The 25,234-nt window shown below is 41.9% G+C and overlaps 1 protein-coding gene across 9 annotated transcripts; it reads left to right on the top strand.

The window, feature by feature from the left end:
- Positions 1 to 878: 878 nt before the first annotated feature.
- LOC101268904 (retinoic acid receptor RXR-beta-A) lies at positions 879 to 24,343 on the top strand. Of its 9 annotated transcripts, none has more exons than XM_036952798.1 (14): positions 881 to 1,389; positions 1,845 to 1,989; positions 9,049 to 9,310; positions 9,435 to 9,664; positions 11,903 to 12,050; positions 12,737 to 12,916; positions 13,520 to 13,543; positions 15,124 to 15,284; positions 15,553 to 15,682; positions 15,917 to 16,049; positions 18,180 to 18,221; positions 18,825 to 18,916; positions 19,060 to 19,165; positions 19,262 to 24,343. In XM_036952798.1, exons 3-14 carry the CDS (start codon positions 9,295 to 9,297, stop codon positions 19,407 to 19,409), a joined length of 1,410 nt encoding a protein of 469 aa, XP_036808693.1. In that variant the 5' UTR covers positions 881 to 1,389; positions 1,845 to 1,989; positions 9,049 to 9,294; the 3' UTR covers positions 19,410 to 24,343. The 9 variants fall into 9 exon arrangements, with proteins under 9 accessions (XP_036808696.1, XP_036808693.1, XP_036808694.1 ...); XM_036952804.1 differs by lacking the exon at positions 9,049 to 9,310 and adding an exon at positions 2,493 to 2,620 and having other exon boundaries at positions 885 to 1,389; XM_036952802.1 differs by lacking the exon at positions 9,049 to 9,310 and adding an exon at positions 2,419 to 2,620 and having other exon boundaries at positions 885 to 1,389.
- The last annotated feature ends 891 nt before the right edge of the window (positions 24,344 to 25,234 follow it).

Here is a 25,234-nt window from a genome sequence, read left to right as displayed (position 1 = left end):
GACTGTGGGTTTGCACAACCAAAGAATTTCTGTACAAACTGTCAGAAACCGTCTCGGGGAAGTTCATCTGCATGCTCATCTTCCTCACAAGATTCTTGACCTGACTTCAGATCGACGACGTAACTGGCTTCAGTGGGCAAATGCTCACCTTCAATGGCCACTGGCACGCTTGAGAAGTGTGCTCTTCACAGATGAATCCCGGTTTCAAAAGTGTATGTTGTCTTGTGGGCGAGCGGTTTGCTGAACATGGTGGCGGTGGGGTGAGCACACGGTGGGGTTATGGTATAGCCAGGCATAAGCTACGGACAATGAACACAATTGCATTTTATCAATGGCAATTTGAATGCACAGAGATATCATGATGAGATCCTGAGGCCCATTGTCATGGCATTCATCTGCCGCCATCACCTCATGTTTCAGCATTATAATGCACAGCCCCATGTTGCAAGGATCTGTACACAATTCCTGGAAGCTGAAAATGTCCCAGTTCTTCCATGGCCTGCATACTCACCAGACATGTCACCCATTGAGCATGTTTGGGACGCTCTGGATCTACGTTTATGACAGCATGATCCAGTTCCCGCAACTTTGCACAGCCATTGAAGAGGAGTGGGACAACATTCCACAGGCCACAATCAAAAGCATGATCAACTCTATGCGAAGTAGATGTGTTACACTGTATGAGGCAAATGGTGGTCACACCAGATACTGACTGGTATGCTGAGCCACGCCCCTCCTTTTTAAGGCATTTTGTGACTAACAGATGCATATCTGTATTCCCAGTCGTGAAATCCATAGATTAGGGACTAATGAATTTATTTCAAATGACTGATTTCCTTATATGAACTGTAATATCCTGTAAAAATGGTTGCATATTGTGTTTATATTTGGGTTCTGTGTATTTAGAGTTGGGCCAACTTTTAGAATTTGGGATATTGTTCTAATTCAAGACGTTCAGTGACATAACATTTTTTAAATATTCCCCATGTAATGTTAATGGGGAACATGGCTGCATGTGGTAGTGTCATGTAAATGCATCATAATGCTCATTACAGACATTCAGTTTTATAGTTTTAAAAATATATATATTCCCCATGTAATGTTAATTGGGAGCTAACATGGCTGCCATAAAATGTTGAAGTGGCATGTAAATGCATCGTAATGCAGAAACCTCTTCAAACGGTGCTGTTTTTGGTACGGTAGCTACTCCGTCAGCCACAGGCAGAAGGGCTGTACAGGGAAAGGGAGGGCTGACGGCGAGGCAAAGTGGGGAGAGAGGAGAGGAAGAACTTGGGGCCTGACCACCACATCTTTTCATGCGAACTCGGGGCCTGACCACCACATCTTTTCATGCGAAGAAACTGCACTGTCAAAAACGTTAGTAATTAGGTATAATTATTGTTGATGCATAGCATAGTTTGTTTTAGCGTTAACGTTATATCTTACTGTTGGGGTAATGTATAGCTAGAATGTTGAATTGTTTACAAACCAACTAACTTATCACTTGCGAGTTTTCTCTGGTCGGTTGTTGCACTACGATAGATAGCTAGGTTGCTAACTGCACAACTGATACAAATCGTCCTTCTACTTTCTGTGGCTGCACTGTCTATAGGCCACAATTTTGTTGACTCCGCGTTTGTCACAATCTAGGTAGCTAGTCATTTTAGATATATAACGTCAGCTAGCTAGGTAGTTTACGACATGCTTCTTCTTGGCCAAAATGCACACATACACAAAAAAAAATGAGAATGGATGCTTATGCCTCATGTTATGAAAACCGTGCCTGATGCCAAATGTTGACGTTTGCGTCTGTTATTTAATGAATTTCTCCCCATTTTTTTCAGTCCTGTTTTTGGTCATCCGAAAACGACTCTGGCCCGGGCCTCAGTCCGCGGTCTTGAGTTAGATAGCGGAGTGTGATTGAAGCACGTCTATCCGTGTCCCAGCACGTCTTTTCCACCAAGGAGGTAATAATGGGTGACAGCAGAGGTAAGAGAATGCCACTGGTGTTTTCGAATGAATTTCGCTAACTATCAAGCCACTTCAGCATTTTGTTTTTTATGTTCCAGCTACAGTGGTCAACTATAGTTGGTGCATTAGAGATGCTTGTTGACAATATTTGCAATGGCTCAAGGCATAACACGTTACTAAGCTACCAAACTGAATAGCCTAGTTGGCTATAGCTACAAGGATCCACTCACAAATTACACCAAAAAAACACATCACCCCAGTCTGATTACTACACACTTATTGGTATATACAGCTTGAAATGAATTGTGTAAATGTTCTTTACAAGCCAGAATGTTTAATACAATAATTTGAAATGACTCTACCAGTTAGTTTTCTGTGGTGTTGGACTTTCAGGTTGAAATTTGACACAAAATATCCACAGAAAGTATTGTTTACTCAACTGTTTAGAGCGGCAGTACTGAAGTTGACATTTCTATCACCTGGCACATGCTCAAAACCATGTCAACACCTGCTGACACCAGTACATCACTGGGACCTATCCAGGACATCTACTCAAAATGGTGCCTGAGGAAGGCCTGCAGCGGTCATCACACCCCAAACACGAGCTGTTCCCTCCCCTACCGTCGGGCAGATGGTATCGGAGCATGAGGTCTGATATCAAAAGGCTCAGACAGTTTCCATCTACATCCATCATCAGACTACTGAACACTTGAACTGGACTGACCACATGCACTGACTCTCCGCACCTTGGCGCACACACACATCACAACTGCTGCTACCCGACTCTTATTATGATTGCTAGATACTGTATTATAATTATGCTAAAATGTTTATTCTACTCTACTGAGCCATTTACTTTTTTCATATTGTTATATTTTATTATTTCTTGTTATATTGCTAAGAAGTAAGCATTTTGTTGGACGTGTATACCATGTGTATCCCATACATACGACTAATAAAACTTGACTTCAGTTAGTTTGCCTGCGTTGCGTGCATGTACTTCCGTCTTGTGCACGTGCCTTTCGGTCATGAGCAAACACGCGATGCATGCATACTGAAGTCAGCAGGTATTTACATGGTTCTGCGCATGTGCGATGATAGAAACTTCAGTACAGGCGCTCTAAAAAGTCAGCTAAACAATACTTTCCTGTGGATAATTTGTTTCAAATTTTGACCAATGTGGTGTTAGGCAACCGGTAAGTAAGTAAGTAGCCTTGGCTTGTGCGATCCGGAACAGCTCATTAGGGTAGGAACCTATCTCTTGTTTCTGTAGCGCAAGGCAGCTTGATGTACAAGTACACGCCCTGGACAAGACGTTAGTCTATCGCAGGGCCTTACACGGAACCCAAACCGGCGGCGGCATTGTGCATCAATTTATTTTGTCCCCCCACATCAAACACGATCACGACACTCAGGTTAAAATATCAAAACAAACTGAATCAATTACATTAATTTGGGGACAGGTCGAAAAGCATTAAACATATATGGCAATTTAGCTAGCTAGTTTGCACATGCTAGCTAATTTGGCCTATTTAGCTAGCTAATTTGTCCTGGGATATAAACATTGAGTTGTTATTTTACCTGAAATGCACAAGGTCCTCTACTCCGACAATTAATCCACACACAAAACGGTCAACCGACTCGTTTCTAGTCATCTCTCCTCCTTCCAGGCCTTTTCATCTTTGAACTTTTATGGTGATTGGCATCTAAACTTTCATAGTATTACCACGACGACCGGCAAAACAGTTCGTCTTTCAATCACCCATGTGGGTATAACCAATGAGGAGATGGGAGGGGCAGGACTTGCAGCGCGATCTGCGTCAGAAATAGGAATGACTTCTAAAATAGAACTTAGCAATGCAGATGCGAGCGGCGTGGTCAGCCTGTTACTCCAAATCTATCCCCTTAATGCTGAGTGCCAAGCGGAGACGCATCAGATCCCATTTTTTACAGTCTTTGGTATTACTTGGCCAGAGATTGAACTCACAACCTTCCAATCTCAGTGCGGACACTCTAACCACAAGGCCACTGAGTTGGTTATGGACAACGGGTAGAGTAAAATCAAATGTAATTTTATTAAACTTTCTGGCTTGTAAGGAACATTTACATGATTTTGCAGTCATTAGTTTCAGGCTGTATATTCTAAAGGTCGACCGATTAATCAGATTGGCCGATTAATTAGGGCAGAGTTCAAGTTTTTATAACAATCGGTAATCTGTATTTTTGGACACCGATCATGGCCGATTGCACTCCACGAGGAGACTGCGTGGCAGGCTGACAACCTGTTATGCGAGTGCAGCAAGGAGCCAAGGTAAGGTGCTAGCTAGCATTAAACGTATCTTATAAATAACAATCAATCTTAACATAATCACTAGTTAACTTCACATGGTTGCTGATATTACTAGTTTATCTAGCTTGTCCTGCGTTGCATGTAATCGATGCGGTGCCTGTTAATTTATCATTGAATCATAGCCTACTTTGCCAAACGGGTGATTTAACAAGCGCATTCGTGAAAAAAAAGCACTGCCGTTGCCCCAATGTGTACCTAACCATAAACATCAATGCCTTTCTTAAAATCAATATACAAGTACATATTTTTAAACCTGCATATTTAGTTAATATTGCCTGCTAACATTAATTTCTTTTAACTAGGAAAATTGTGTCACTTCTCTTGCATTCTGTGCAACAGAGTCAGGGTATATGCAGCAGTTTGGGCCGCCTGGCTCGTTGCGAATTGTGTGAAGACCATTTCTTACTGACAAAGACAGCCAAACGGGATGATTTAACAAAAGCGCATTTGCAAAAAAAAAAACACATTTGTGCAACGATTGTACCTAACCATAAACATCAATGCCTTTCTTAAAATCAATACACAGAAGTATATATTTCTAAACCTGCATATTTAGTTAAAAGAAATCCAGGTTAGCAGGCAATATTAAACTAGGGAAGTTGTGTCACTTCTCTTGCGTTCATTGCACGCAGAGTCGGGGTATATGCAACAGTTTAGGCCCCCTGGCTCGTTGAGAACTAATTTTCCAGAATTTTACGTAATTATGACAACTCAAATCAAATTTTATTTGTCACATACACATGGTTAGCAGATGTTAATGCGAGTGTAGCGAAATGCTTGTGCTTCTAATTCCGACAAAGCAGTAATATCCAACGAGTAATCTAACCTAACAATTTCACAACTACCTTATACACACAAGTGTAAAGGAATGAATATGTACATAAAAAAAATATATGAATGAGTGATGGTATAGAACAGCATAGGCAAGATGCAGTGGATGGTATAGAGTTAGTACAGTATATACATTTGAGATGAGTAATGTAGGGTATGTAAACATTATATGAAGTGGCATTGTTTAAAGTGGCTAGTGATACATTTATTACATCAATATTTCCATTATTAAAGTGGCTGGAGTTGAGTCAGTATGTTGGCAGCAGCCACTCAATGTTAGTGATGGCTGTTTAACAGTCTGATGGCCTTGAGATAGAAGCTGTTTTTCAGTCTCTCCGTCCCTGCTTTGATGCACCTGTACTGACCTCGCCTTCTGGATGATAGCGGGGTGAACAGGCAGTGGCTCGGGTGGTTGTTGTCCTTGATGATCTTTTTGGCCTTCCTGTGACATCGGGTGGTGTAGGTGTCCTGGAGGGCAGGTAGTTTGCCCCCGGTGATGCGTAGCATTGAAGGTTGTGCAATGTAACAGGAATATTTAGACTTCTGGATGCCACCCGTTAGATAAAATACGGAACAGTTCCGTATTTCACTGAAAGGATAAACGTTTTGTTTTCGAAATGATAGTTTCCAGATTTGACCATATTAATGACTCAAGGCTCGTATTTCTGTGTGTTATTATGTTATAATTTAGTCTATGATTTGATAGAGCAGTCTGACTGAGCAGTGGTAGGCAGCAAAAGGCTTGCTGTGCTTCAAGCATTGAGCTGTTTATGACTTCAAGCCTATCACCTCCCGAGATTAGGCTGGTGTAACCGATGTGAAATGGCTAGCTAGTTAGCGGGGTGCGCGCTAATAGCGTTTCAATCGGTGACATCACTCGCTCTGAGACCTTGGAGTAGTTGTTTCCCTTGCTCTGCAAGGGCCGCGGCTTTTGTGGAGCCATGGGTAACGATGCTTCGAGGGTGGCTGTTGTCGATGTGTTCCTTGTTCGAGCCCAGGCAGGGGCGAGGAGAGGGACGGAAGCTATACTGTTACACTGGCAATACTAAAGTGCCTATAAGAACATCCAATAGTCAAAGGTATATGAAATACAAATGGTATAGAGAGAAATAGTCCTATAATTTCTATAATAACTACAACCTAAAACTTCTTACCTGGGAATATTGATAACTCATGTTAAAAGGAACCACCTGATTTTTTTTTCCTTCATGTTCTCATGTTCTGAGCGAGGAACTTAAACGTTAACTTTTTTACATGGCACATATTGCACTTTTACTTTCTTCTCCAACACTTTGTTTTTGCATTATTTAAACCAAATTGAGCATGTTTCATTATTTATTTGAGGCTAAATAAATTTGAATGATGTATTATATTAAGTTAAAATAAGTGTACATTCAGTATTGTTGTAATTGTCATTATTACAAATAAATAAAAATAGCCGATTTTAATCGGTATCGGCGTTGAAAAATCATAATCGGTCGACCTCTAGTATATTCCAATTAATTGCTTATTACAGCCTGATTAATCAGACTATCCTACTTTATTCAACCCCCATCAAATGTAAAATTCTTGCTGCTCACCTTTAAGGCCCTTAAGGATGATTCACCTAAGTTACAAACCTGTGCAGCATGGGTGACCTACACATGTCAAGGAGACGGCTTGAATTTCCTTGTTTAAAACATAACTAAAGACCTACCCTTTCAAGCTAGCTGTTAATGTTTGATCGCCTAGTCTGCTTGAAGTCTTATGTTTTGTATTAGTATGTAATGGTTTGATGTATGGTGATTTGATTTGAAGTTTTCTTTCCTCTACTTTTTGATGTATTGTGGCTGTTTTCTTTTCTGCCTGGCATTGCCTTCAGAAAGTATCCCCCCCCTTGACTTTTTCCACATTTTGTGTTACAGCCTGAATTTTAAACATTTATTTAAATGTAGATTTTGTGTCACTGATCTACACACAATAACCTATAATGTCAGTGGAATTTTGTATTTAGAAATGTTTACAAGTTAATTCAAAATGAAAATCTGAAATGTCTTGAGTCAAGTATTCAACCCTTTTGTTATGGCAAGCCTAAATAAGAGTAAAAATGTGCTTAACAAGTCAAATAAGTTGCATGGACTCACTCTGTGCGAAATAATAGTGTTTAAGATGATTTTTAAATGACTACCCCATCTCTGTACCCCACAAATACAATTATCTGTTAGGTCCCTCAGCCGAGTAGTGAATTTCAAGCACAGATTCAACCACAATGACCAGAGAGGTTTTTCAATGCCTCACAAAGAAGGGCTCCTATTGGTAGATGGGGTATATAAAAAAAACAGACATTGAAGGTCTCTTTTGATCCTGGTGCAGTTATTAATTTCACTTTGGATGGTGTATCAGTACACCCAGCCACTAGGTATATACAGGCTCCCTTCCTAACTCAGTTGCCAGAGAGGAATACAACCGCTCAGGGATTTCACCATGAGGCCAACAATGCTTTTTAAATCAGTTACAAAGTTGAATGGCTATGATAGGAGAAAGGAGGTTTGATCAACAACATTGTAGTTACGCCACAATACTAACAAATGACAGTGAAAAAAGGGTAGCCTTTACAGAATAACATTTTTCCAAAACATGCATCCTGTTTGCAACAAGGCACTAAAGTAATACTGAAACAACAAAAAACAACCATTGTGTACCACTCTACATGTTTTCAAGCATGTTGGTGGCTGCAACATGGGGCGGCAGGTGGCCTAGTGGTTAGAGCGTTGGACTAGTAACCGAAAAGGTTGCAAGATAAAATCCCAGAGCTGATAAAAATCTGTTGTTCTGCCCCTGAACAAGGCAGTTAACCCACTGTTCCTAGGCCGTCATTGAAAATAAGAATTTGTTCTTAACTGACTTGCCTAGTTAAATAAAGGTAAAATAAAATCAAAAATACTTTAGGTATGTTTTTCATTGGCAAGGACTAGGTCGTTTTTTAGAATAAATAATAAATCTTAGAGGAAAACCTGGTTCAGTCTGCTTTCCACCAGACACTGGGAGACAAATTCACCTTTCAGCGGGACAATTGCCTAAAACACGAGGTTAAATATATAGACTGGAGTTGCTTACCAAGACGACATTGAATGTTGCTGTGTGGCCAAGTTACAGTTTTGACTTAAATCGGCTTAAATCTATGGCAAGACTTAAATGGTTGTCTAACAATGATTAACAATCAACTTGACACAGCCTGATTTAAAAAAAAAAAAAAATGTTTTAAAGAATAATGGCAGAATATTGTACAGTCCAGGTGTGCAAAACTTTTAGAGACTTACCCAGAAAGACTCACAGCTGTAATTGCTGGCAAAGGTGATTCTAGCATGTATCGGCTTAGGGTGTTGAATACTTATCTAATCAAGATGTAGTGTTTTATTTATTTATATTAATACATTTTTCTACACTTCTACTTTGAGAACTTTTCTACTTCTACTTTGACATTAGAGTATTTTGTGTAGATCGTTTACAAAAAATGACAATTATAGATTTCAATCCCACTTTGTAACAACAAAATGTGGAAAAAGTCAACGAGTGTGAATACGTTCTGAAGGTGTGCATTGAACTTTGGAAATATACTTTACAAATTCATTATTATTGCTTATACATAATTATTCCAAGTGCTACATAAGGGGTCATTTACTGCATTTCTACATAGTTTAAAAACTGTAAATGCAATTTAAAAAAACAAAAACAGCCAAAATTGTCTCCAGCCATTATCACCTTGGCTGCTGTAACTTCATTCACCTTAGTAGATAGGGGACATTCTACAAACACTTGTCTTACAACAATTAGCAGCTAGCTACACACTAGCTCACACTAGCTCACACTAGCTCAACCAGGTTAAATAAACTCCAGTTTCATCTTATGTCAAACAGCTGTTTTGAGAAAAAAGTTGCTGTTAACTGCGGAGCTGCATTGATGCGCTGTCCCAAAGCCAGCCAGCCGCGAAAAGCATCCTTAGGGCAACCCCCGGTTCTGAGCCGTCTGCATGATCCTAAAGCCAGCCCTCTGATACCGCTACACTGCATTTGCCTTTTAATCGGGATTAGAATGATTTTAGTGGCCTATTTTTAAGTTGGTGTTGATCTAGGGTTTGCAACTGCCATACCCAATTGACACCCATGACCCCTGTAATAGGTAAGCACACACAAAACTAACTTCATTGTAGCTAGGGGAAATATCATTCATTTTTTTCTTAAACTTGAGTTGTTTGTACGGTGTCATCACTTTCTGGTATATAATCCCTGTTGTTTCTCACCAGATTCCCGCAGCCCAGACAGCTCCTCTGTGTCCTCCCCTCCCTCGGGCCAGCGCTCGCCACCCCTGACCCCCACAGCTGCTGCCATGACTTCTCTGCCTCCCGTCACTTCGGCCGTCAACAGCCCCATCAGCAGCATGGGCTCGCCCTTCTCTGTCATCAGCTCCTCCCTGGGGTCACCCTGCCTGCCCGGGACACCCTCGGTGGGCTACGGCCCCATCAGCAGCCCCCAGGTGAGACCCGAGTTCCAGACAAGTAGCTAACACTGTTCTGTTCTACCACTCTTCTCCTGCCTCATCTTTCACCTTTCAGGGCCATTCAGAGATGAGAAGTTGGCGCCATGGTCAATAAATTCTGCTTTACAGTAGTGGCCAGTGTGAACCAAGTGTGACTTCATAGGCTGCAGTCAACATGCGTGTATCTGCCAGTATCATCAGACTCTGGTGATTGGTTGAGAAGAGTATCACTTGTTGAGCTCACTTTTATTGTAAATAAACAATTGGCTGCTATTTTACGACCCCTAAAATGTGCAATATACTGTGATGTAGGTTATTGTTAAATAGTGATAGGTGAAAAATGAATAGTTAAATATAGGGATATAATTGTTGACGGTTAACATCGTTTGGGCAATAGCGCAATATTATTTTTGAGCTAGCTGTACCTGCATCAAAACTCTATTTTTCCTTTAAAGCTTGTTTTCCATATAATTTTTTAAATAGTGAGCAATATGTTTGGAACATCGAATCGTAATAAAATCGCAGTATCGAATCACAATACATATAGAATCGCAATACATATCGTATTGGCACCTAAGCCTCGTGATAATGTCGTATTGTGAGGTCTCTGGCAATTCCCAGCCTTATAGGTCAAGTGAAGTTGTGGATAACTACCAAAGGCAAACGTGAAACCATACATATCTAAATATTGTAAATCATTGATTCTTAAAGTAGCACATTTTTTATTGGTGAAATCAACCATGAAACAGCATTATTTGGGTACTTTTTTAAACATGTTGCCCTTTTTCTTTGAATGCGTTCTGACTTTAAAAACCTCACAAAATATTAAATTAATTGAGTAATGATTAAATTATGACATTTTAGATCAAGGATGCCAGTGGATGAATCATTGGTTGCCCTCAAAACGACACATCAAAAGATCCAACTCCCCCTGTCCCATTCCTGCGTATGACTAGAAAATAGGGAACACATTCTGCAATATTTCCATGAAAGATATACAGTACCAGTCAAGGTTGGACACACATACTCATTCAAAGGTTTTTCTTTACTGTAGATTGTAGAATAATAGTGAAAATATCAAAACTATGAAATAACACATCGTGTGGTATCCGAAAATCATGTAGTAACCAAAAAAGTGTTAAACAAATCAACATGTGTTTTATATTCTTCAAATAGCCACGCTTTGCCTTGATGACAGCTTTGCACACTCTTGGCATTCTCTCAACCCACTTCATGAGGTAGTCACCTGGAATGCATTTCAATTAACAGGTGTGTCTTGTTAATTTGTGAAATTTCTTTCCTTCTTAATGTGTTTGAGCCAATCAGTTATGTTGTGACAAACTAGGGTTGGTATACAGAAGACAGCCCTAGTTTTGATGTCTTCGCTATTATTTTAAAATAGTAAAACAAAAGAAAAACCCTGGAATAAGTAGGTGTGTCCAAACTTTTGACTAGTACTGTACATAAAATCCATAAATTCACAAAGTGCACAAAGTATAGTTTTTAAATCTACATTTAATTTATCTGCGTTTACGAACATTTTGTGTAGATTGTTTTTCTTCTTCCAGGCGCAACATGATTGGTCCAAGGGGCTCGTAGTGGCAGCATAGTAGTGAATATCCAAACAAATACCCGTACTGTCCGTCCCTGAGTGTGCCCACCCATCCCTCTTTCTTTCCTCCCCTGCCCTCTACTTCATCCCTTTTAACTTCACAGATCAATATGTATACCAGGAGTGCAGAGGTAAGAACCCCCCCCCCCCTTATTACCACCTCTACCTTTCTCCATATTGGTTTCATTTCCTCTATCTCCTCTCACATCAGATAGTCCTTTTCAGTGTTATTTCTCCTCCTCCCCCCACTTGCTTTTTCTCTTTCCTCAAACGTCCCCACTAATTAATCCGGCTATGAGGATGCCTTGAGACTTAACCTGCTTGAACAGGTGAGGGCGAGAAGTGCTCTGTAACCTCTATTGCTTTGACCGTGCGAACGGGTAACTGAATGTGACTTTAATAATGATCAACCAGCCCACTCAAAAAGATAGCTGGCAATATGTATGTGATTGTTGGATGCATGAAAGTACTGATGTTTTTTTGTCATGTTTCTTGAAATATGACAGCTCTGCAACTATGACTCCAAATAATCAAACTAAGGAGTGATGCGCTGTCAGTTCATGACACATCCTCCCCTCTCACTCCTGCCCATATCCCCTTCCCGCCTTTCTCTCTGCCTCCAGATCAACTCCACAGTGTCCATGTCGGGGCTGCACGCGGTCAGCAGCTCGGATGACGTGAAGCCTCCGTTCGGGCTGGGAGGCCACAGCCCAGGGGGCCCCATGCTCTCCCAAAAGCGCCTGTGTGCCATCTGTGGTGACCGCTCCTCCGGTAAGTCTAGGCCCAATCCCAAACTGGCCCCTAGACCCTATGCTCTTGTGGAGATCAGAGATTAATTGAATGGCGTATGCAATATGGCCAAAACCCCACCCTGTCTGTAAGAAGGCAAGTTTAACTATATACTCTTCCATCTATAGGACAGACTGGGGGTTGATTTAGGGTCTGTGACGGGGGGGGGGGGGGATGAGAGAGAAGCAGTAGTGCAATATGCTTTGTTTATTAAAGGATAGTTTTGTCCAAAATTCTACAGCCGTTGAATGAAACCCATAGATTTCCGCTGTGCATAGTGGGATCTGCACAACATGGCATTGGCTACACGGACCTATAGCCTTTATGGTATGGAAACGTCATATAACCCTAGATTTGGGGATACCTTTCCGTAGTATAGAAAATGGTAAAAAAATATAAGTTGCATAAAATGTTTAAAACACAGTAAGGAATTGTTTTTCATCTCTCCCTTGTCTGTACCAGTTCAGTTTCTCCTAAAAGGGACCGAAACACTTCCATGTATTTTCATTACCATCACACTTGAAGAACTATGCGCTCTATGCTTAGTGCCTGAAGGATTGAAAGGGGTTTGTTACTGATGTAACCTTCCCTCCTTTTCCTATACCCCTATTCCCTCTCTATTGTTGTCAATTTGCATTCCTCTTTCTTGTCATTTTCTCTCTCTATAGGTAAGCACTACGGAGTGCACAGCTGCGAGGGCTGCAAGGGTTTCTTCAAGCGCACGGTGCGCAAGGACCTGAGCTACACCTGCCGGGACAACAAGGACTGCCTGGTGGACAAGCGCCAGCGCAACCGCTGCCAGTACTGCCGCTACCAGAAGTGCCTGGCCTGTGGCATGAAGAGGGAAGGTAAGGCGGGAGCCTGGCAGTCTGCTGTCCTTAACTAGCATTCAATATGGCTCATTAAAAGGGCAATGCTATCACCAGGTAAGGCTTGAAATGGAGGGAGAGGCCGAGAGGGATGCAATTGGAGACATGAGGAGCGAGACCGCGACAAGACAGAAAGAGTGAGGGAGAGCTAGGATCCTTATTGAAATTGGGTCTGACTTTTGCTACAGTAATAATGTAGAAGTAAGAGGGATGGGGCCTCTTGTGTCCCCTAACCAAAAGACCCCCACTCACCAACCGTCCTGTTGCCCTGCTGAAAAAACACTGTTTCACATTGTTGTCGAAAAGATTGTATAGCCTACTTGCTATAAAACTATTTCCAATTGCTGTTTTTAAATCCACTGAAATAATCTATGTATAATAAAGATGTCTAAGAGCATTTAAGATTTTTTGAATATTGTAATATGAATTTCTAAGGGGAGAGTATTGATTGTACTCAAAGGGGATGGAAAGAACGAGAAAGAGGTAGAGAGAGGGGGATGGAGAGCCTTGTAAACACTAACCCCTGCCCCCCTCTCTCTCCCCTCTTGTTTCCTCTCGTTTTCTCTCTCCCATCTTCTGTAGTGGTCCAAGATGAACGACAGAGATGTAAGGAGAATGGCATTTAATTAGTTGGTGGGGAATAGTGCAGAGTACTTGTTATGTGGTTTTATGTCAATGCTCAGAAAGGGACCATACCACACGGAAGACAGCGCTCTCTTGCCTACAACACTTTGAAACAATCATCCTTTTTCTAATGTTTGTGCATTTTTCAAATGTTTTATTTGGTCAATAGGTAAAACAACAATATTTTGTTGTTTTGTTGTGATGGTCCATTTTTGGGTGAGGTATGTTGCAGAATGTATTGGTATGAAACTCTAATTACCAGGCGCAATGTAAGTCTTAAGGCCCTGATATACTATAGTCATCGGGCGTACGACATTGCCATCAGCCGTTGAGGAAATGCTTCCTTTGAAATCAATGAAAGCTGCTTCGCGACCCTTGTTGCGCTCGCGTTGCGTCAAGTCCAATGGCAGCACCCAAGCTCAAGAATCACAAAGGTTCAATTCTTGACGCCGTGTTCATTCCGTCTTGTAAATTGGAATAATGAGAAATAAAGTTGATTTTGGTTGCATATAGCCTCCGCTATACACCACTGGTTATTTTACTTAGATTTCTGAAGTCAAGAAGCTACTACTTCTAGCTAGCTAGCTAGCTACGTTGACTAGCTAGGTTCACAATGTAAACAAAGGCAACTTGTGTAATTAGAGGATCATTTAGTACAACCACTACCAACAATTTAATGAGTACTTTAATGAAAACTGGACCAAAGCTATTGTACTTACGTATTATTGATGAATATGGTAAGGTACAGTAGGAGAAAATCGAGGAAAGATGTTCTTCCCCTCTGTTCCTCTCCGCTCTCAAAACAACATGCTCTTTGTAGCAGGTAGAACATCAGATTGGCACAATGCTAATAGCAATGTAACGCTTATCGTGGAGTTAGTGTTGCTGTTCTCAAAATCGCTGACATTGTGTAAAATCGTATTACCATAATACTACTGTGGTGTCAGGGGCTGATTCCACAGATGTCCCTGAATTCGCTGATAGTGGTGCACAGATGATTGGTATTGTGCCATTTTATGTGGTTTGGGGTGAACCTTATTGCCATAGGAGTAAACCTTATTGTGGGGTGATTCTAATAGGAAAATTATCTTGATGGCTGATGGGAATCAGATATCAGCCTTGGGGCCACAGGAAAGCAGTTTGCGAGCCTGATGTGGCCCCTAGGCCTTGAGTTTGAGACCCCTGGTGTGAAAGGTAAATACATGTACATATCTGTGTATCTCCTTTTCCTCTACCTGTGTCATTCTTTACTTTCCTCATTTCACACTTCTCTCTTTCTCAACTTTCTTCTTTCTCTTTTCTTTTTTTATTTCCCCTCCTTTCTCTCTCACCTTTCTCTTTTTTTCTTCACTTTTGCTTCCCATTTGCTCTCTCTCCATCTCATTTCCCTGTCCTGCTCTTTCTTTATCTTTTCCCCCTCCACCCTTCTCCCTCTGCTGCTCCCTACTTTCCCCTCCCCCCCCCCCCCCCCCCCCTCCTGTGCCTCTTTCCTTCTCGCTCCCCGACTCTCTCGTCCCCTCCTTCCCTCTCTCCTTCCCTCTGCCCTTCCTGTGCCCCTGCAGCCGTGCAGGAAGAGCGCCAGAGGAACAAGGAGCGGGAAAGCGAGGTGGAGTCGACCAGTGCCATCAACGAGGAGATGCCCGTGGAAAAGATCCTAGAGGCAGAGATGGCCGTGGAACAGAAGACCGAGCTGCATGCCGATGGGAGCTCCGGGGACAGCTCGGTAAATGTGTGTGTGTGTGACCCACGTGTGTGTGACCCCCGCGACGCACACATACCAACTTCTCGTAGCACACATACCAACTTCTCTTATTCCACTGTCTATTATTATTTCTAGAGATTTGATTGTGCGACTGAGCCAACAATTTATTGTGATACAATATATTCTGAGATAACAGACCCGCTTAGTTTAAATGTGATCCTAAGGTCTCCAGTCTCTATTTTGTGCCCTATGTTGAAGCCAGTCTCTTTCCCTCTGTTTCTCTTTCCAGCCCAACGACCCGGTCACCAACATCTGCCAGGCTGCAGACAAGCAGCTGTTTACCCTGGTGGAGTGGGCCAAGAGGGTCCCCCACTTCTCTGAGCTGGCCCTGGATGACCAGGTCATCCTGCTACGTGCCGGTACGCTCAAAAAGCCTTCGCCTTTTCATGTTCATCGGCACCAAAGGGAAGAAAGCTAACTGAAACAGGGACTACCTGGACATGTCCAATAAAACATAAAACATTTTTTAGTTGGAAAAAGTTTTTTGTCTTACACCCTAATTAATGAACACAGCCCTGCTCAGCTTTGACCTCATTAAATCCAAGCCGTTCACAGCCCTACATGGATAGGCTGATGACCCTGTCTCTCTCCAGGTTGGAACGAGCTGCTGATCGCTTCCTTCTCTCACCGCTCCATCAGTGTGAAGGACGGCATCCTATTGGCCACCGGCCTTCACGTGCACAGGAACAGCGCCCACAGTGCCGGCGTGGGAGCCATCTTCGACAGGTAACACCCGCATGTGTGATGGACCTCGGTGAAGCACATAGAAGCAACCTTTTACATGTTAATTTTCATCGAAAAGCTTCTAAACTGCAGGGAGAAAGATTGAAAAAAAGGTGCCCCTGAATGATTTAAGCATTCTGCATTGTTTTTTCCATTAACAGTCAATACTTAATGTCTGGTGTTTTTGTAATGGCAGTTTATTTTATTTAATCATACGCGCCGTCATATAAACACTTCACCATACATGTGTTTGTAGAACATCATTTTCAGTCATGGTCATGCCTGTTACAGTTATTATTCATTAAATGGCCATTTCTCTTTGTAGTCCAGATGAGTTTTTTTTAAATGAGCTGAATAATTTTCCCGACTAAAGGGAGAATGGAGCACTTTCGGGTAGAGTTTGTGCATATAGTATGATTACATTTTGTGACGTTTTTGTTCATTTTGGACTACGGTGAGGATTTTTTTTTTTGGTCTGTTCGAGCACCCAGCATTTTTTCTGGAGGCAAGCTGAAGTTCGGAGACAAAGTCTACGCCCTTTCATTGGTAATTGGTCAACAGTAGGGATTCTTCAGTAAAGTCTTTGTTGTCATTCAACAAGAGACGACTTGTTTTCATGTAAATTTTGCCATTGAAAATGCACCAAACATCTTAGTTAGATGTAAAATTGCGCGACTAACATCTATTCGGGCAAAAACGTCTAAATTAATGACAGATTTCTTGAGTTATCTTAGATTCATTTGGACTATTTTGAGGAAGTATACTGGCTACGGCGTCTCAAAATGGACAAACAGTACTATTGCATGCTTTTTCCTCGTTTTTCAAGCAAATGTATGCGAGCACACTCGTTCGGCTAGCTGAGAATAATGCAGCATGCCAGAACGCTGGGGGCTAATGCTTAATGTACTGTAGACGTCACTGTTGACTTCACTAGGATTACCCCCCCAACACAGCCACACACACACGGGGCACATTCATCTATTACATTTTACATTGGCAGATGTCAGTATTTTATTCAGTTGTGTAAAATAGCCTTTAATCAAGCGGCATGGCACCTGTCTCGAGTAAAATCCTGCGCTCATCGCAGCTCTCAAGGAACAAGTGTGCCCACCCCAACTCAATAGGGTCGCCATATCACATGGTGTGAATTCATTGTTTATTACACAGTAATTACATTGTTATTAATAGTTCAGAAACTGCAAGACTCCCAATTCCCGCAGGAACTGAAGCATCTCTTGGATTAACTGGTTGCAGGCTTTTGTTTCAGATGCATCGTAATCTAGACATCCTTGCGTAAATGTGGTCCGCTGAATGTTTTTTTTTGTGTGTGTGAAATCTCTCAATTCTCATTTTGTATCCTCACGTGTTTTTTTTTCTTTTTCCTTTTCTAAAAAAAACAACATTATTTTCTTTCATTCATTTATGATTTATGCCAAATCGATTTGATTAAGATGATTAAATCATATTACTGCATTGTTCCTGTTGACTATTTATTACACTCCTCTATTGGCTTATGCTTCTCTGCTCTTCTGTCATTGGCCCGTGCCAATACCCATAACCCTTTTGTGCTGATTTGGTTAAACCATTTACATGAAGGATTTTTTTTAAATGATCCGTACTTACCCAGGAAGTTTTATATGCTAATTATCGAGAGTACAATGAAGTATGCCTAAAACGCTACGGTAGTGAAGATAAGCAGAGATCTTGGGTAATACTGTATAGAACTAGTTAAATAAAGGTTCATAAACATTTTTTTTTTAACAAATTAAATAAAAAAATAACTATGTGCCCTATTTCAATCAGACCCAATATGAAAGTTTTCTCCTCTAAATCTTGTCTGTGCTCAAACGTCTCGGATCTATTTATTGCTGTGTTACATTGGCATATTTTTGTCATTCCTCAAGCTTTATTTCCCGTAGTTTTAATGCTATCTAAAACATTTTCATCAGGCCAAGTCTCCATCAACAAGAGCCTGTAGCTTGTTACTCCCAGAAGTGGAACTGGGCACCAAAATGCAATGTAGAGTCTAACCTACCTGTTCCTCTGGGCCCAAACCAACGCAGGGGGGGACAATGTAATAACAATGTAACTGTGTAATAACATTGTAATAACACATTGTAATTGAATACACAGGGAGAGTGCGCACAATGCAGAGGTTGGAGCCATATTTGACAGGTAATGACATCACTACACGCCTACCTTCCCCTATCAACAACGAACACAAAACAAAACAAACAACGCCACAAAATAAACGCTTTTCTTGGCCCAGTTGTTGAGTGAGAGAATCTGGCAAAGAAAGTGCTGTAATTAGACCAGGTAAAAGAGCGGGTCGTGTGTATCTTGTCCGCTCGTGTTTCAGTGAGTGTTGTGTTCTGTTTCTCCTCTTTTCTGTCGTAGCGCAGGCTCGACTGGTCGCTGGCGCAGCGTCGACAAAACACCAGCTGCTAATTTCCTTCCCTTCATCTTCTTTCTGCCCTTATTGAATTGTTGCATTACCTGACATTTTGTGCGATGTGCAGTAGTTTGTAAATAAGAAAAGTGTGGTTTGGGCTTGGATGGAATTTATCGATTGTGTTGTTGTAGTGTAACGTTTAAATGCATAGTGTAATGAGGATGTAGAACTTGTATCCCAGCCCCCCCTGCCCTTCTGTTAATTTCTCTATTTAACTGCTGCATCGTTGAGTGGAACTGTGGTGAACCCTAGAGAAGATGCTAACTCATCTCCTCCCGCTCTCTCGTCCCTCTGTCACACCTCCCCCTCCTCGACCCTGGTTGTAGAGTTCTCACGGAGCTGGTCAGTAAGATGAGAGACATGCAGATGGACAAGACAGAGCTCGGCTGCCTCCGAGCCATCATCCTCTTCAACCCAGGTAAATGATTTCCGTTCAAATAACGATCTGAGACAAGATAACGATTTTAAGCCGTTTCAGACCAGATATGGCATGATGTCAGGAAGAATCACATGTTAATTATTGTCATGTGCTATAGTGCCTGTGTTTGTTCCTGCATTCAGATGCCAAGGGCCTGTCCAGCCCCAGTGAAGTGGAATTGCTGAGGGAGAAGGTGTACGCATCGCTGGAGTCCTATTGTAAACAGAGATACCCCGACCAGCAGGGCAGGTACAAGAGAAACACAGACATACAATAGCACCTATCTGCACAATACTCCCACGTCACCGCCATGATTGACCTCACTCGTTCTCCCCATCGCCCCAGGTTCGCTAAGCTCCTCCTCCGGCTGCCAGCGCTGCGCTCCATTGGCCTGAAGTGCCTGGAGCACCTGTTTTTCTTCAAACTGATTGGCGACACCCCTATCGACACGTTCCTCATGGAGATGCTAGAGGCGCCCCACCAGCTCACCTAAGAACCAGGTTCTGCCCTGGTCCATTTTGCACCAGTGGTTCTAGTTCTGGCACCCTGGTTCTAGGGCTTCACCATGTCTGCTGGCTTTTATGTTCCGCTCACACCAACCCCCCCCCCCCATATGCTTTCAAACACACACATAATCAAATACTTTTTCACAGTAGGGGTTAAGACGCATTGAAATATCTCCTTTTTAACTGCATATACAAGTTTTAGCATGAGTTAGCCTTCAGCTTTGAGTGTCAACGCTTCTGCGAATCAAGGTAGACCTCTCAGCTTCTTGTGGGGTTCGTAGGTTATTCAGATACATTGCTGTGCGCATAGATATGACGAGTGGCTTACTCCGTCTTAGGCTTTACTCTTGGGTTTAACCCAAACACGTCATGATCAGGTGCGAAATATTTCAATCAACTGTCACCCAACTTCTATTGGTCGGGACACAGCCAATAGAGGCAGACACGCCCCTCTGTGTTCACCAATCCGAATGGGATTTGAATACTATGCTTTATTCATGCTTAAATGCTCTGAATTCATTCTGAAGTACTGTACTCTTAAAATGAGACCTTTTTAAGGCATTGAAATCCAAGGAGGGGGCACTTTGGTTGGCCCTTAAAGCTCACACCAGGCTTTCAAAGAGAGAAACTGACTTGTAAAGATGTGTTCTTTATTGCATTTTGCTGTTTGTTCTCTTTAAGTCCAAACAAGGGCCATTGGGCACAGGAAGTGCAACCTTGTTCAAGAGCACTGCGTTCATTGGTGCTGTTGTAGATGTTTCTTTTGTTTGACACCCTCTACTTTGCTAATGGTCATTTTTGCACTCTGTGAAACATTACTGTGTAAGTAAACATTTGTTGCAGAAACCTATCTTGCCCGTCTTTAAGAAACTGGGGCAACCACAAAGAATCTCTCCAGCTCTCATCATATGTCTTCTGAAGAGCCACGGTGTTAATGGCCGTGCTTCGTTCTGTGAAATGGCCATCCGGTCTAAGAAAGCCTTGATATCATTCGATATCTTGTTCCAGTGGTCTACTGTACCCCTACAATTCCCCTTCTGAATCCTCCGTTTGTGTCATTCAAGTGCTTGCAGCCTCTTTCCGTTAACTTTTTAACAATATGTAAATACGATGACACATCTACTCCTTCACTAGAGCACGACTGGGCAATCCCAATATGTGCATACAGTAGGGAAAACACGGGGTTAGCAAGCATGTTAGCACACAACAAAAAGTATTCCCCGATAGCAATATGAACAGATATTGTACACTTTCAATATGTACTGTAAAAAAAAAAATATATATATATATATATATATATATATATATAATCGTAAAGGGTTTTACCCATAGACTGGATCTTAAGCTTGAAAAACCCACCTCGTTGTGACTGACTATTAGGTCTAGTTGTTGTGCTAGTAGTTTCGTCACTCTTGACGCGAATGGTATTCTATAGGGCTGCTGTGTCACGGGCAGGGCGATAGACCCCACGCCCTTAGCCTGCCCAGCCTGTGACAATACTTTGTGTTTTATTGTGGAGCTGATTGGTTGGCTTCAGCCGATGACCCTGCCAGCCATCTACCGTGACTCTATTGTGTGGTCTTACACAAACGTAAACAATAGGGGCCGATTCAGCTCCCTCATAACAGAACTAGCTGTCAACACATTACAAACTTTGAACTGAAATATTAAAAGAGCATCATTACACACAACGTGAGCAATATTGGCAGATGCATAACGATTGAGACCATATTGTGTGCATAGAAGGATTTAGATGTGTGGGTCGTTTTCTGAAGTATTTGGAGATTGGTATTATTTACCTTTCAGAACAGAAATTAGGATGTAGAATAGAGAATGCTGTATCGCGTACTGGACAGAATTCCAACTGTCCTAAAGTTGGGTGCTACACGACTCATGTGGTCTTACAATTATAGATGTGCTTGTTTACACCAGTGGAGGCTGGTGGTAGGCGTTATAGGAGGATGGGCTCATTGTAATGGCTGGAATGGAATTTATATTTGAGTCATTTTAGAAGACGCACTTAAACAGATCGACTTAGAGGAGCAATTAGGGTTAAGTGCCTTGCTCAAGGGCACATCGACAGATTTTTTCACCTAGTCGGCTCAGGGATTAGAACCAGCGACCTTTCGGTTACTGTAACCGCTAACCTGCCGCCTGTTCAATAGAATGCTGTCAAACACGTTGTTTCCATGTGTTTGGTACCATTCCATTCCCTCCATTACAATGAGCCCGTCCTCCTATGGCTCCTCCCACCAATGCAAACACAGTACACAAGCAAAACGCCAAGAGTGTGCAAGTACACACCCTCCACCTTTTTTCCCCTCTTGAAACCGAGGTCTACTTATAATAGGATTCCCACTCGGCCGTACTCTTTTCAGCCGATCTCCTACATTGACTTGCAGTCAGGCCTTTCTGGCGGGAGAGGAACACCTCCCCCATGTAATGTGGATATGGAGGATGATACCTGTCTAACAGGATGTCCTACTCCAAGCCTGTGAACAGGCCGTGGGGGCACTGTAGACCATTTATATGCCCGTCGGGTTTATGTACGTCTATACATGTCAACATGAATCAGTCGCTGCAGAATAAAAATGAACGAGTAGAACTCGAGATCAGTCTTAAGGAATTTAGTCCCACAGGGTAGAGTCTACTCTCTCTGTGTATCCCCAGTGTGAACCACAATCTTGTCACGATGTTGGCAACAACCCCTCGTGTAATTCCCTCTGTTTTTTTTTTGTTGGAGCTTCCTCATTTGAATGTGAACGCATTTCAATCTCCCATTTCTTAACAGTAGAAAAGCCTGACCTTGAGGGACCCCACTTCAAGCCAAAATGAGTCTTTGACTCCAACATTCTAACAGTCTAATAAATTAATTTCATATATGATATTGGAAAAATAATATTTTGCTTGTGTTTTTGAAGGTCTTAGATAACAGAATGCCAAAAAAAGTATTGTTTCAAAGAACGAAATAGCATTTTCATTAGTTTGTTACTGTAGGCTATTTTGTTTTCTCATGCTCAAGTGTAGAGCTCGTGGAACAGAGGTAATTATTGGAAAAGTGATATTTAGAAATCAGTCTTACCTGCATGTGACTCTGTAGGAGGATTTGAAAAAGTCACTTGGTCGCTCCGGAAAAATATATATCCTCTTTAAAACTGCTTATAACACAAAATGCTAACATGCGTGTGTTAAATAGACGTATTTAGGAAAAGTCCGACTGAGGGAGGCATGACTTTAAAAATGACAGAGCTATTTCAATTTCATATTTAGTCAAAATGACTCACTTGCCTCTTCTAGTGCTGTAACAGTGCATTTTAAAGCGAATCCCTTGTTATGTTGTGTCTTGTCCTATAAAATTCAGTTTAGCTGTAAGCAGAGATACAGTATACGTATAACAGCCCTATAAGAATTCTACAGGTTCTATAAGCTAAGCATTTTCAGGTTGTTCAGGCAGACAGTTTATCAGAATTATTTAAACTTTTTTTTGAACTGCCTGTACACTATGTTTATGTGCCTGTGTTGATTATGTCACTATGTCCACTGTGTACAATGAGGTCTTGGTCTGGTTATACCAGCAAGCTCGGGTGTGCTGCAGCATGGAAAGAGGTTTACAACAACACAGAAAGATGCACAGAAGAGCAGGGCCGCAAGCGAAGTGGGGGCCTACATTTGCATACACGTTGCCCGGGCCCTTCTCTTCCCTTGCCAACCGAGTGCAGTGTCCCTTTGGTATTACTTGATGGCAGTGCTGCGGCGGTCTTCGCCCTTGGAGACAGACCGCCGGCGTGCAGCCCAAAGATGCGTGTCCCTCGTGACCGCGTGCACTCAAGGCAGACGCCTGGACCTTTTCATTACGTTCATTTATATTCAACTTACTTTTGAAAACACTTGCTTAAAAAAAACACACGCTTAAACGTTTGCATCCTGTGAAGCTGTCATGTGTTTGTATCTAGCGGGATGCAATACTTATTTAATAGACACCCTGGTGCAAAGGTCAACTCTATGATCAAAACACCCCATGCGATTGGTTGGTGCCACCCCTGTGATGACGTAACACTGCCGAACAGGTGTGAAGGCCAGCGTTGATGCTGTGCCACGCTGAGGTCCCGTGGATGACTGTTGAGTGTTCAGAGTGTTGTGCTTTGTCACTAAAGAACTCCCCTTTATAAGAAAGGTGCCACAGCAAGGGGGAGGGGCACTAGTCGGGGTGGTCCCTATGGTGATTTATACTGTGCATTGGTGCTTTTTTTTTGTGGCCAAGAGGGCAGAGTTACAAGCTAGGAACGTGCACTGATAATTTGACTATTTGGATCACGGTTTTGTCTTCCGTGTCCAGCGCAAACAGGAGTGTGTTTACGTAGAGAAATATGCATTGGACACTGCCAGCAAAACTTGGCTTAAGCTGAGGAAAAAATTGGAGCCAATGCATAGATCCCAAAGGTGCGCGCTGAAGTCACGCCTCTGGATAGTGTCCCATTACGCGGATGAACTGGAGGGGAGGGCCAGCTCAACATGCTCAGAGGAGGAGAATGCGTTCAAAGTGGGATAAGTGCTTAGGGTGATAGACTCACTTGATCAGATGATGTTTTGTTGATCAAGAAAAGCTGTTTTCGTTAGATCTGGAGATTTCCTGTCGTTGATTCCCGCCCAAATACACTGCTTCTCTGTTGTGCTTGACTCTTTCCTTTGACCGCGCGATTCATCTGTATTCAGGACTATTAAACACACGCAGGAACTGTTATATCACATGGGATTTTCAATTTCCTTTTTCTCATGTCTAGTTTTTTTGTCATTTTATCTCTGACTCCAACATACATGTGGAAATGATTGACTGTTTTGGGGAAGGAAAGGCTTTTTTTTGTCATTTAATTTGGAATCTGTTTCTGTTGTATCATGTCCGAGTAAAGGTTTTAATACTGTACCATTTTTGTCTTTGGTGGATTTTGTCTGTCCATGCTTCTCAGTGTGCGTTTCAAAATAAGCATTCAAAGAACAATGTGGAACATTTGACTTGTTGGAAGCTTGACAACCATGGGCTATTGGATTCAACATTTTGATTTACAGTTGAAGTCGGAAGTTTACATACACTTAGGTTGGAGTCATTAAAACTTGTTTTTCAACCACTCCACAAATGTCTTGTTAACAAACTATAGCTTTGGCAAGTCGGTTAGGACATCTACTTTGTGCATGACACAAGTAATTTTTCCAACAATTGTTTACAGACAGATTATTTCACATAGAATTCACTATATCACAATTCCAGTGGGTCAGAAGTTTACATACACTAAGTTGACTGCCTTTAAACAGCTTGGAAAATTGCTGAAAATTATGTAATGGCTTTAGAAGCTTCTGATAGGCTAATTGACATCATTTGAGTCAATTGGAGGTGTACCTATGGATGTACAGTGGGGCAAAAAAATATTGAGTCAGCCACCACTTGTGCAAGTTCTCCCACTTAAAAAGATGAGAGAGGCCTGTAATTCATCATAGGTACACTTCAACTATGACAGACAAAATGAGAAAAGAAAATCCAGAAAATCACATTGTAGGATTTTTAATGAATTTATTTGCAAATTATGGTGGAAAATAAATATTTGGTCACCTACAAACAAGCAAGAGTTCTGGCTCTCACAGACCTGTAACTTATTCTTTAAGAGGCTCCTCTGCCCTCCACTCGTTACCTGTATTAATGGCAGCTGTTTGAACTTGTTATCAGTATAAAAGACACCTGTCCACAACCTCAAACAGTCACACTCCAAACTCTACTATGGCCAAGACCAAAGAGCTGTCAAAGGACACCAGAAACAAAATT

Source organism: Oncorhynchus mykiss, chromosome 18, assembly GCF_013265735.2.
Source record: "Oncorhynchus mykiss isolate Arlee chromosome 18, USDA_OmykA_1.1, whole genome shotgun sequence".
In the NCBI taxonomy this organism is placed as follows: Eukaryota; Metazoa; Chordata; class Actinopteri; order Salmoniformes; family Salmonidae; genus Oncorhynchus; species Oncorhynchus mykiss.
Note: the sequence above shows the minus strand (reverse complement) of the source record. Positions and strands in the feature narration are given on the sequence as shown.

Excerpts from the sequence above, each read along its gene's own strand:
- LOC101268904 (XM_036952798.1), top strand. Across the intron at positions 16,050-18,179 it reads GTGGGAGCCATCTTCGACAG|GGAGAGTGCGCACAATGCAG; the intron begins GTAACACCCGCA and ends TTGAATACACAG. Across the intron at positions 19,166-19,261 it reads TACCCCGACCAGCAGGGCAG|GTTCGCTAAGCTCCTCCTCC; the intron begins GTACAAGAGAAA and ends CCATCGCCCCAG.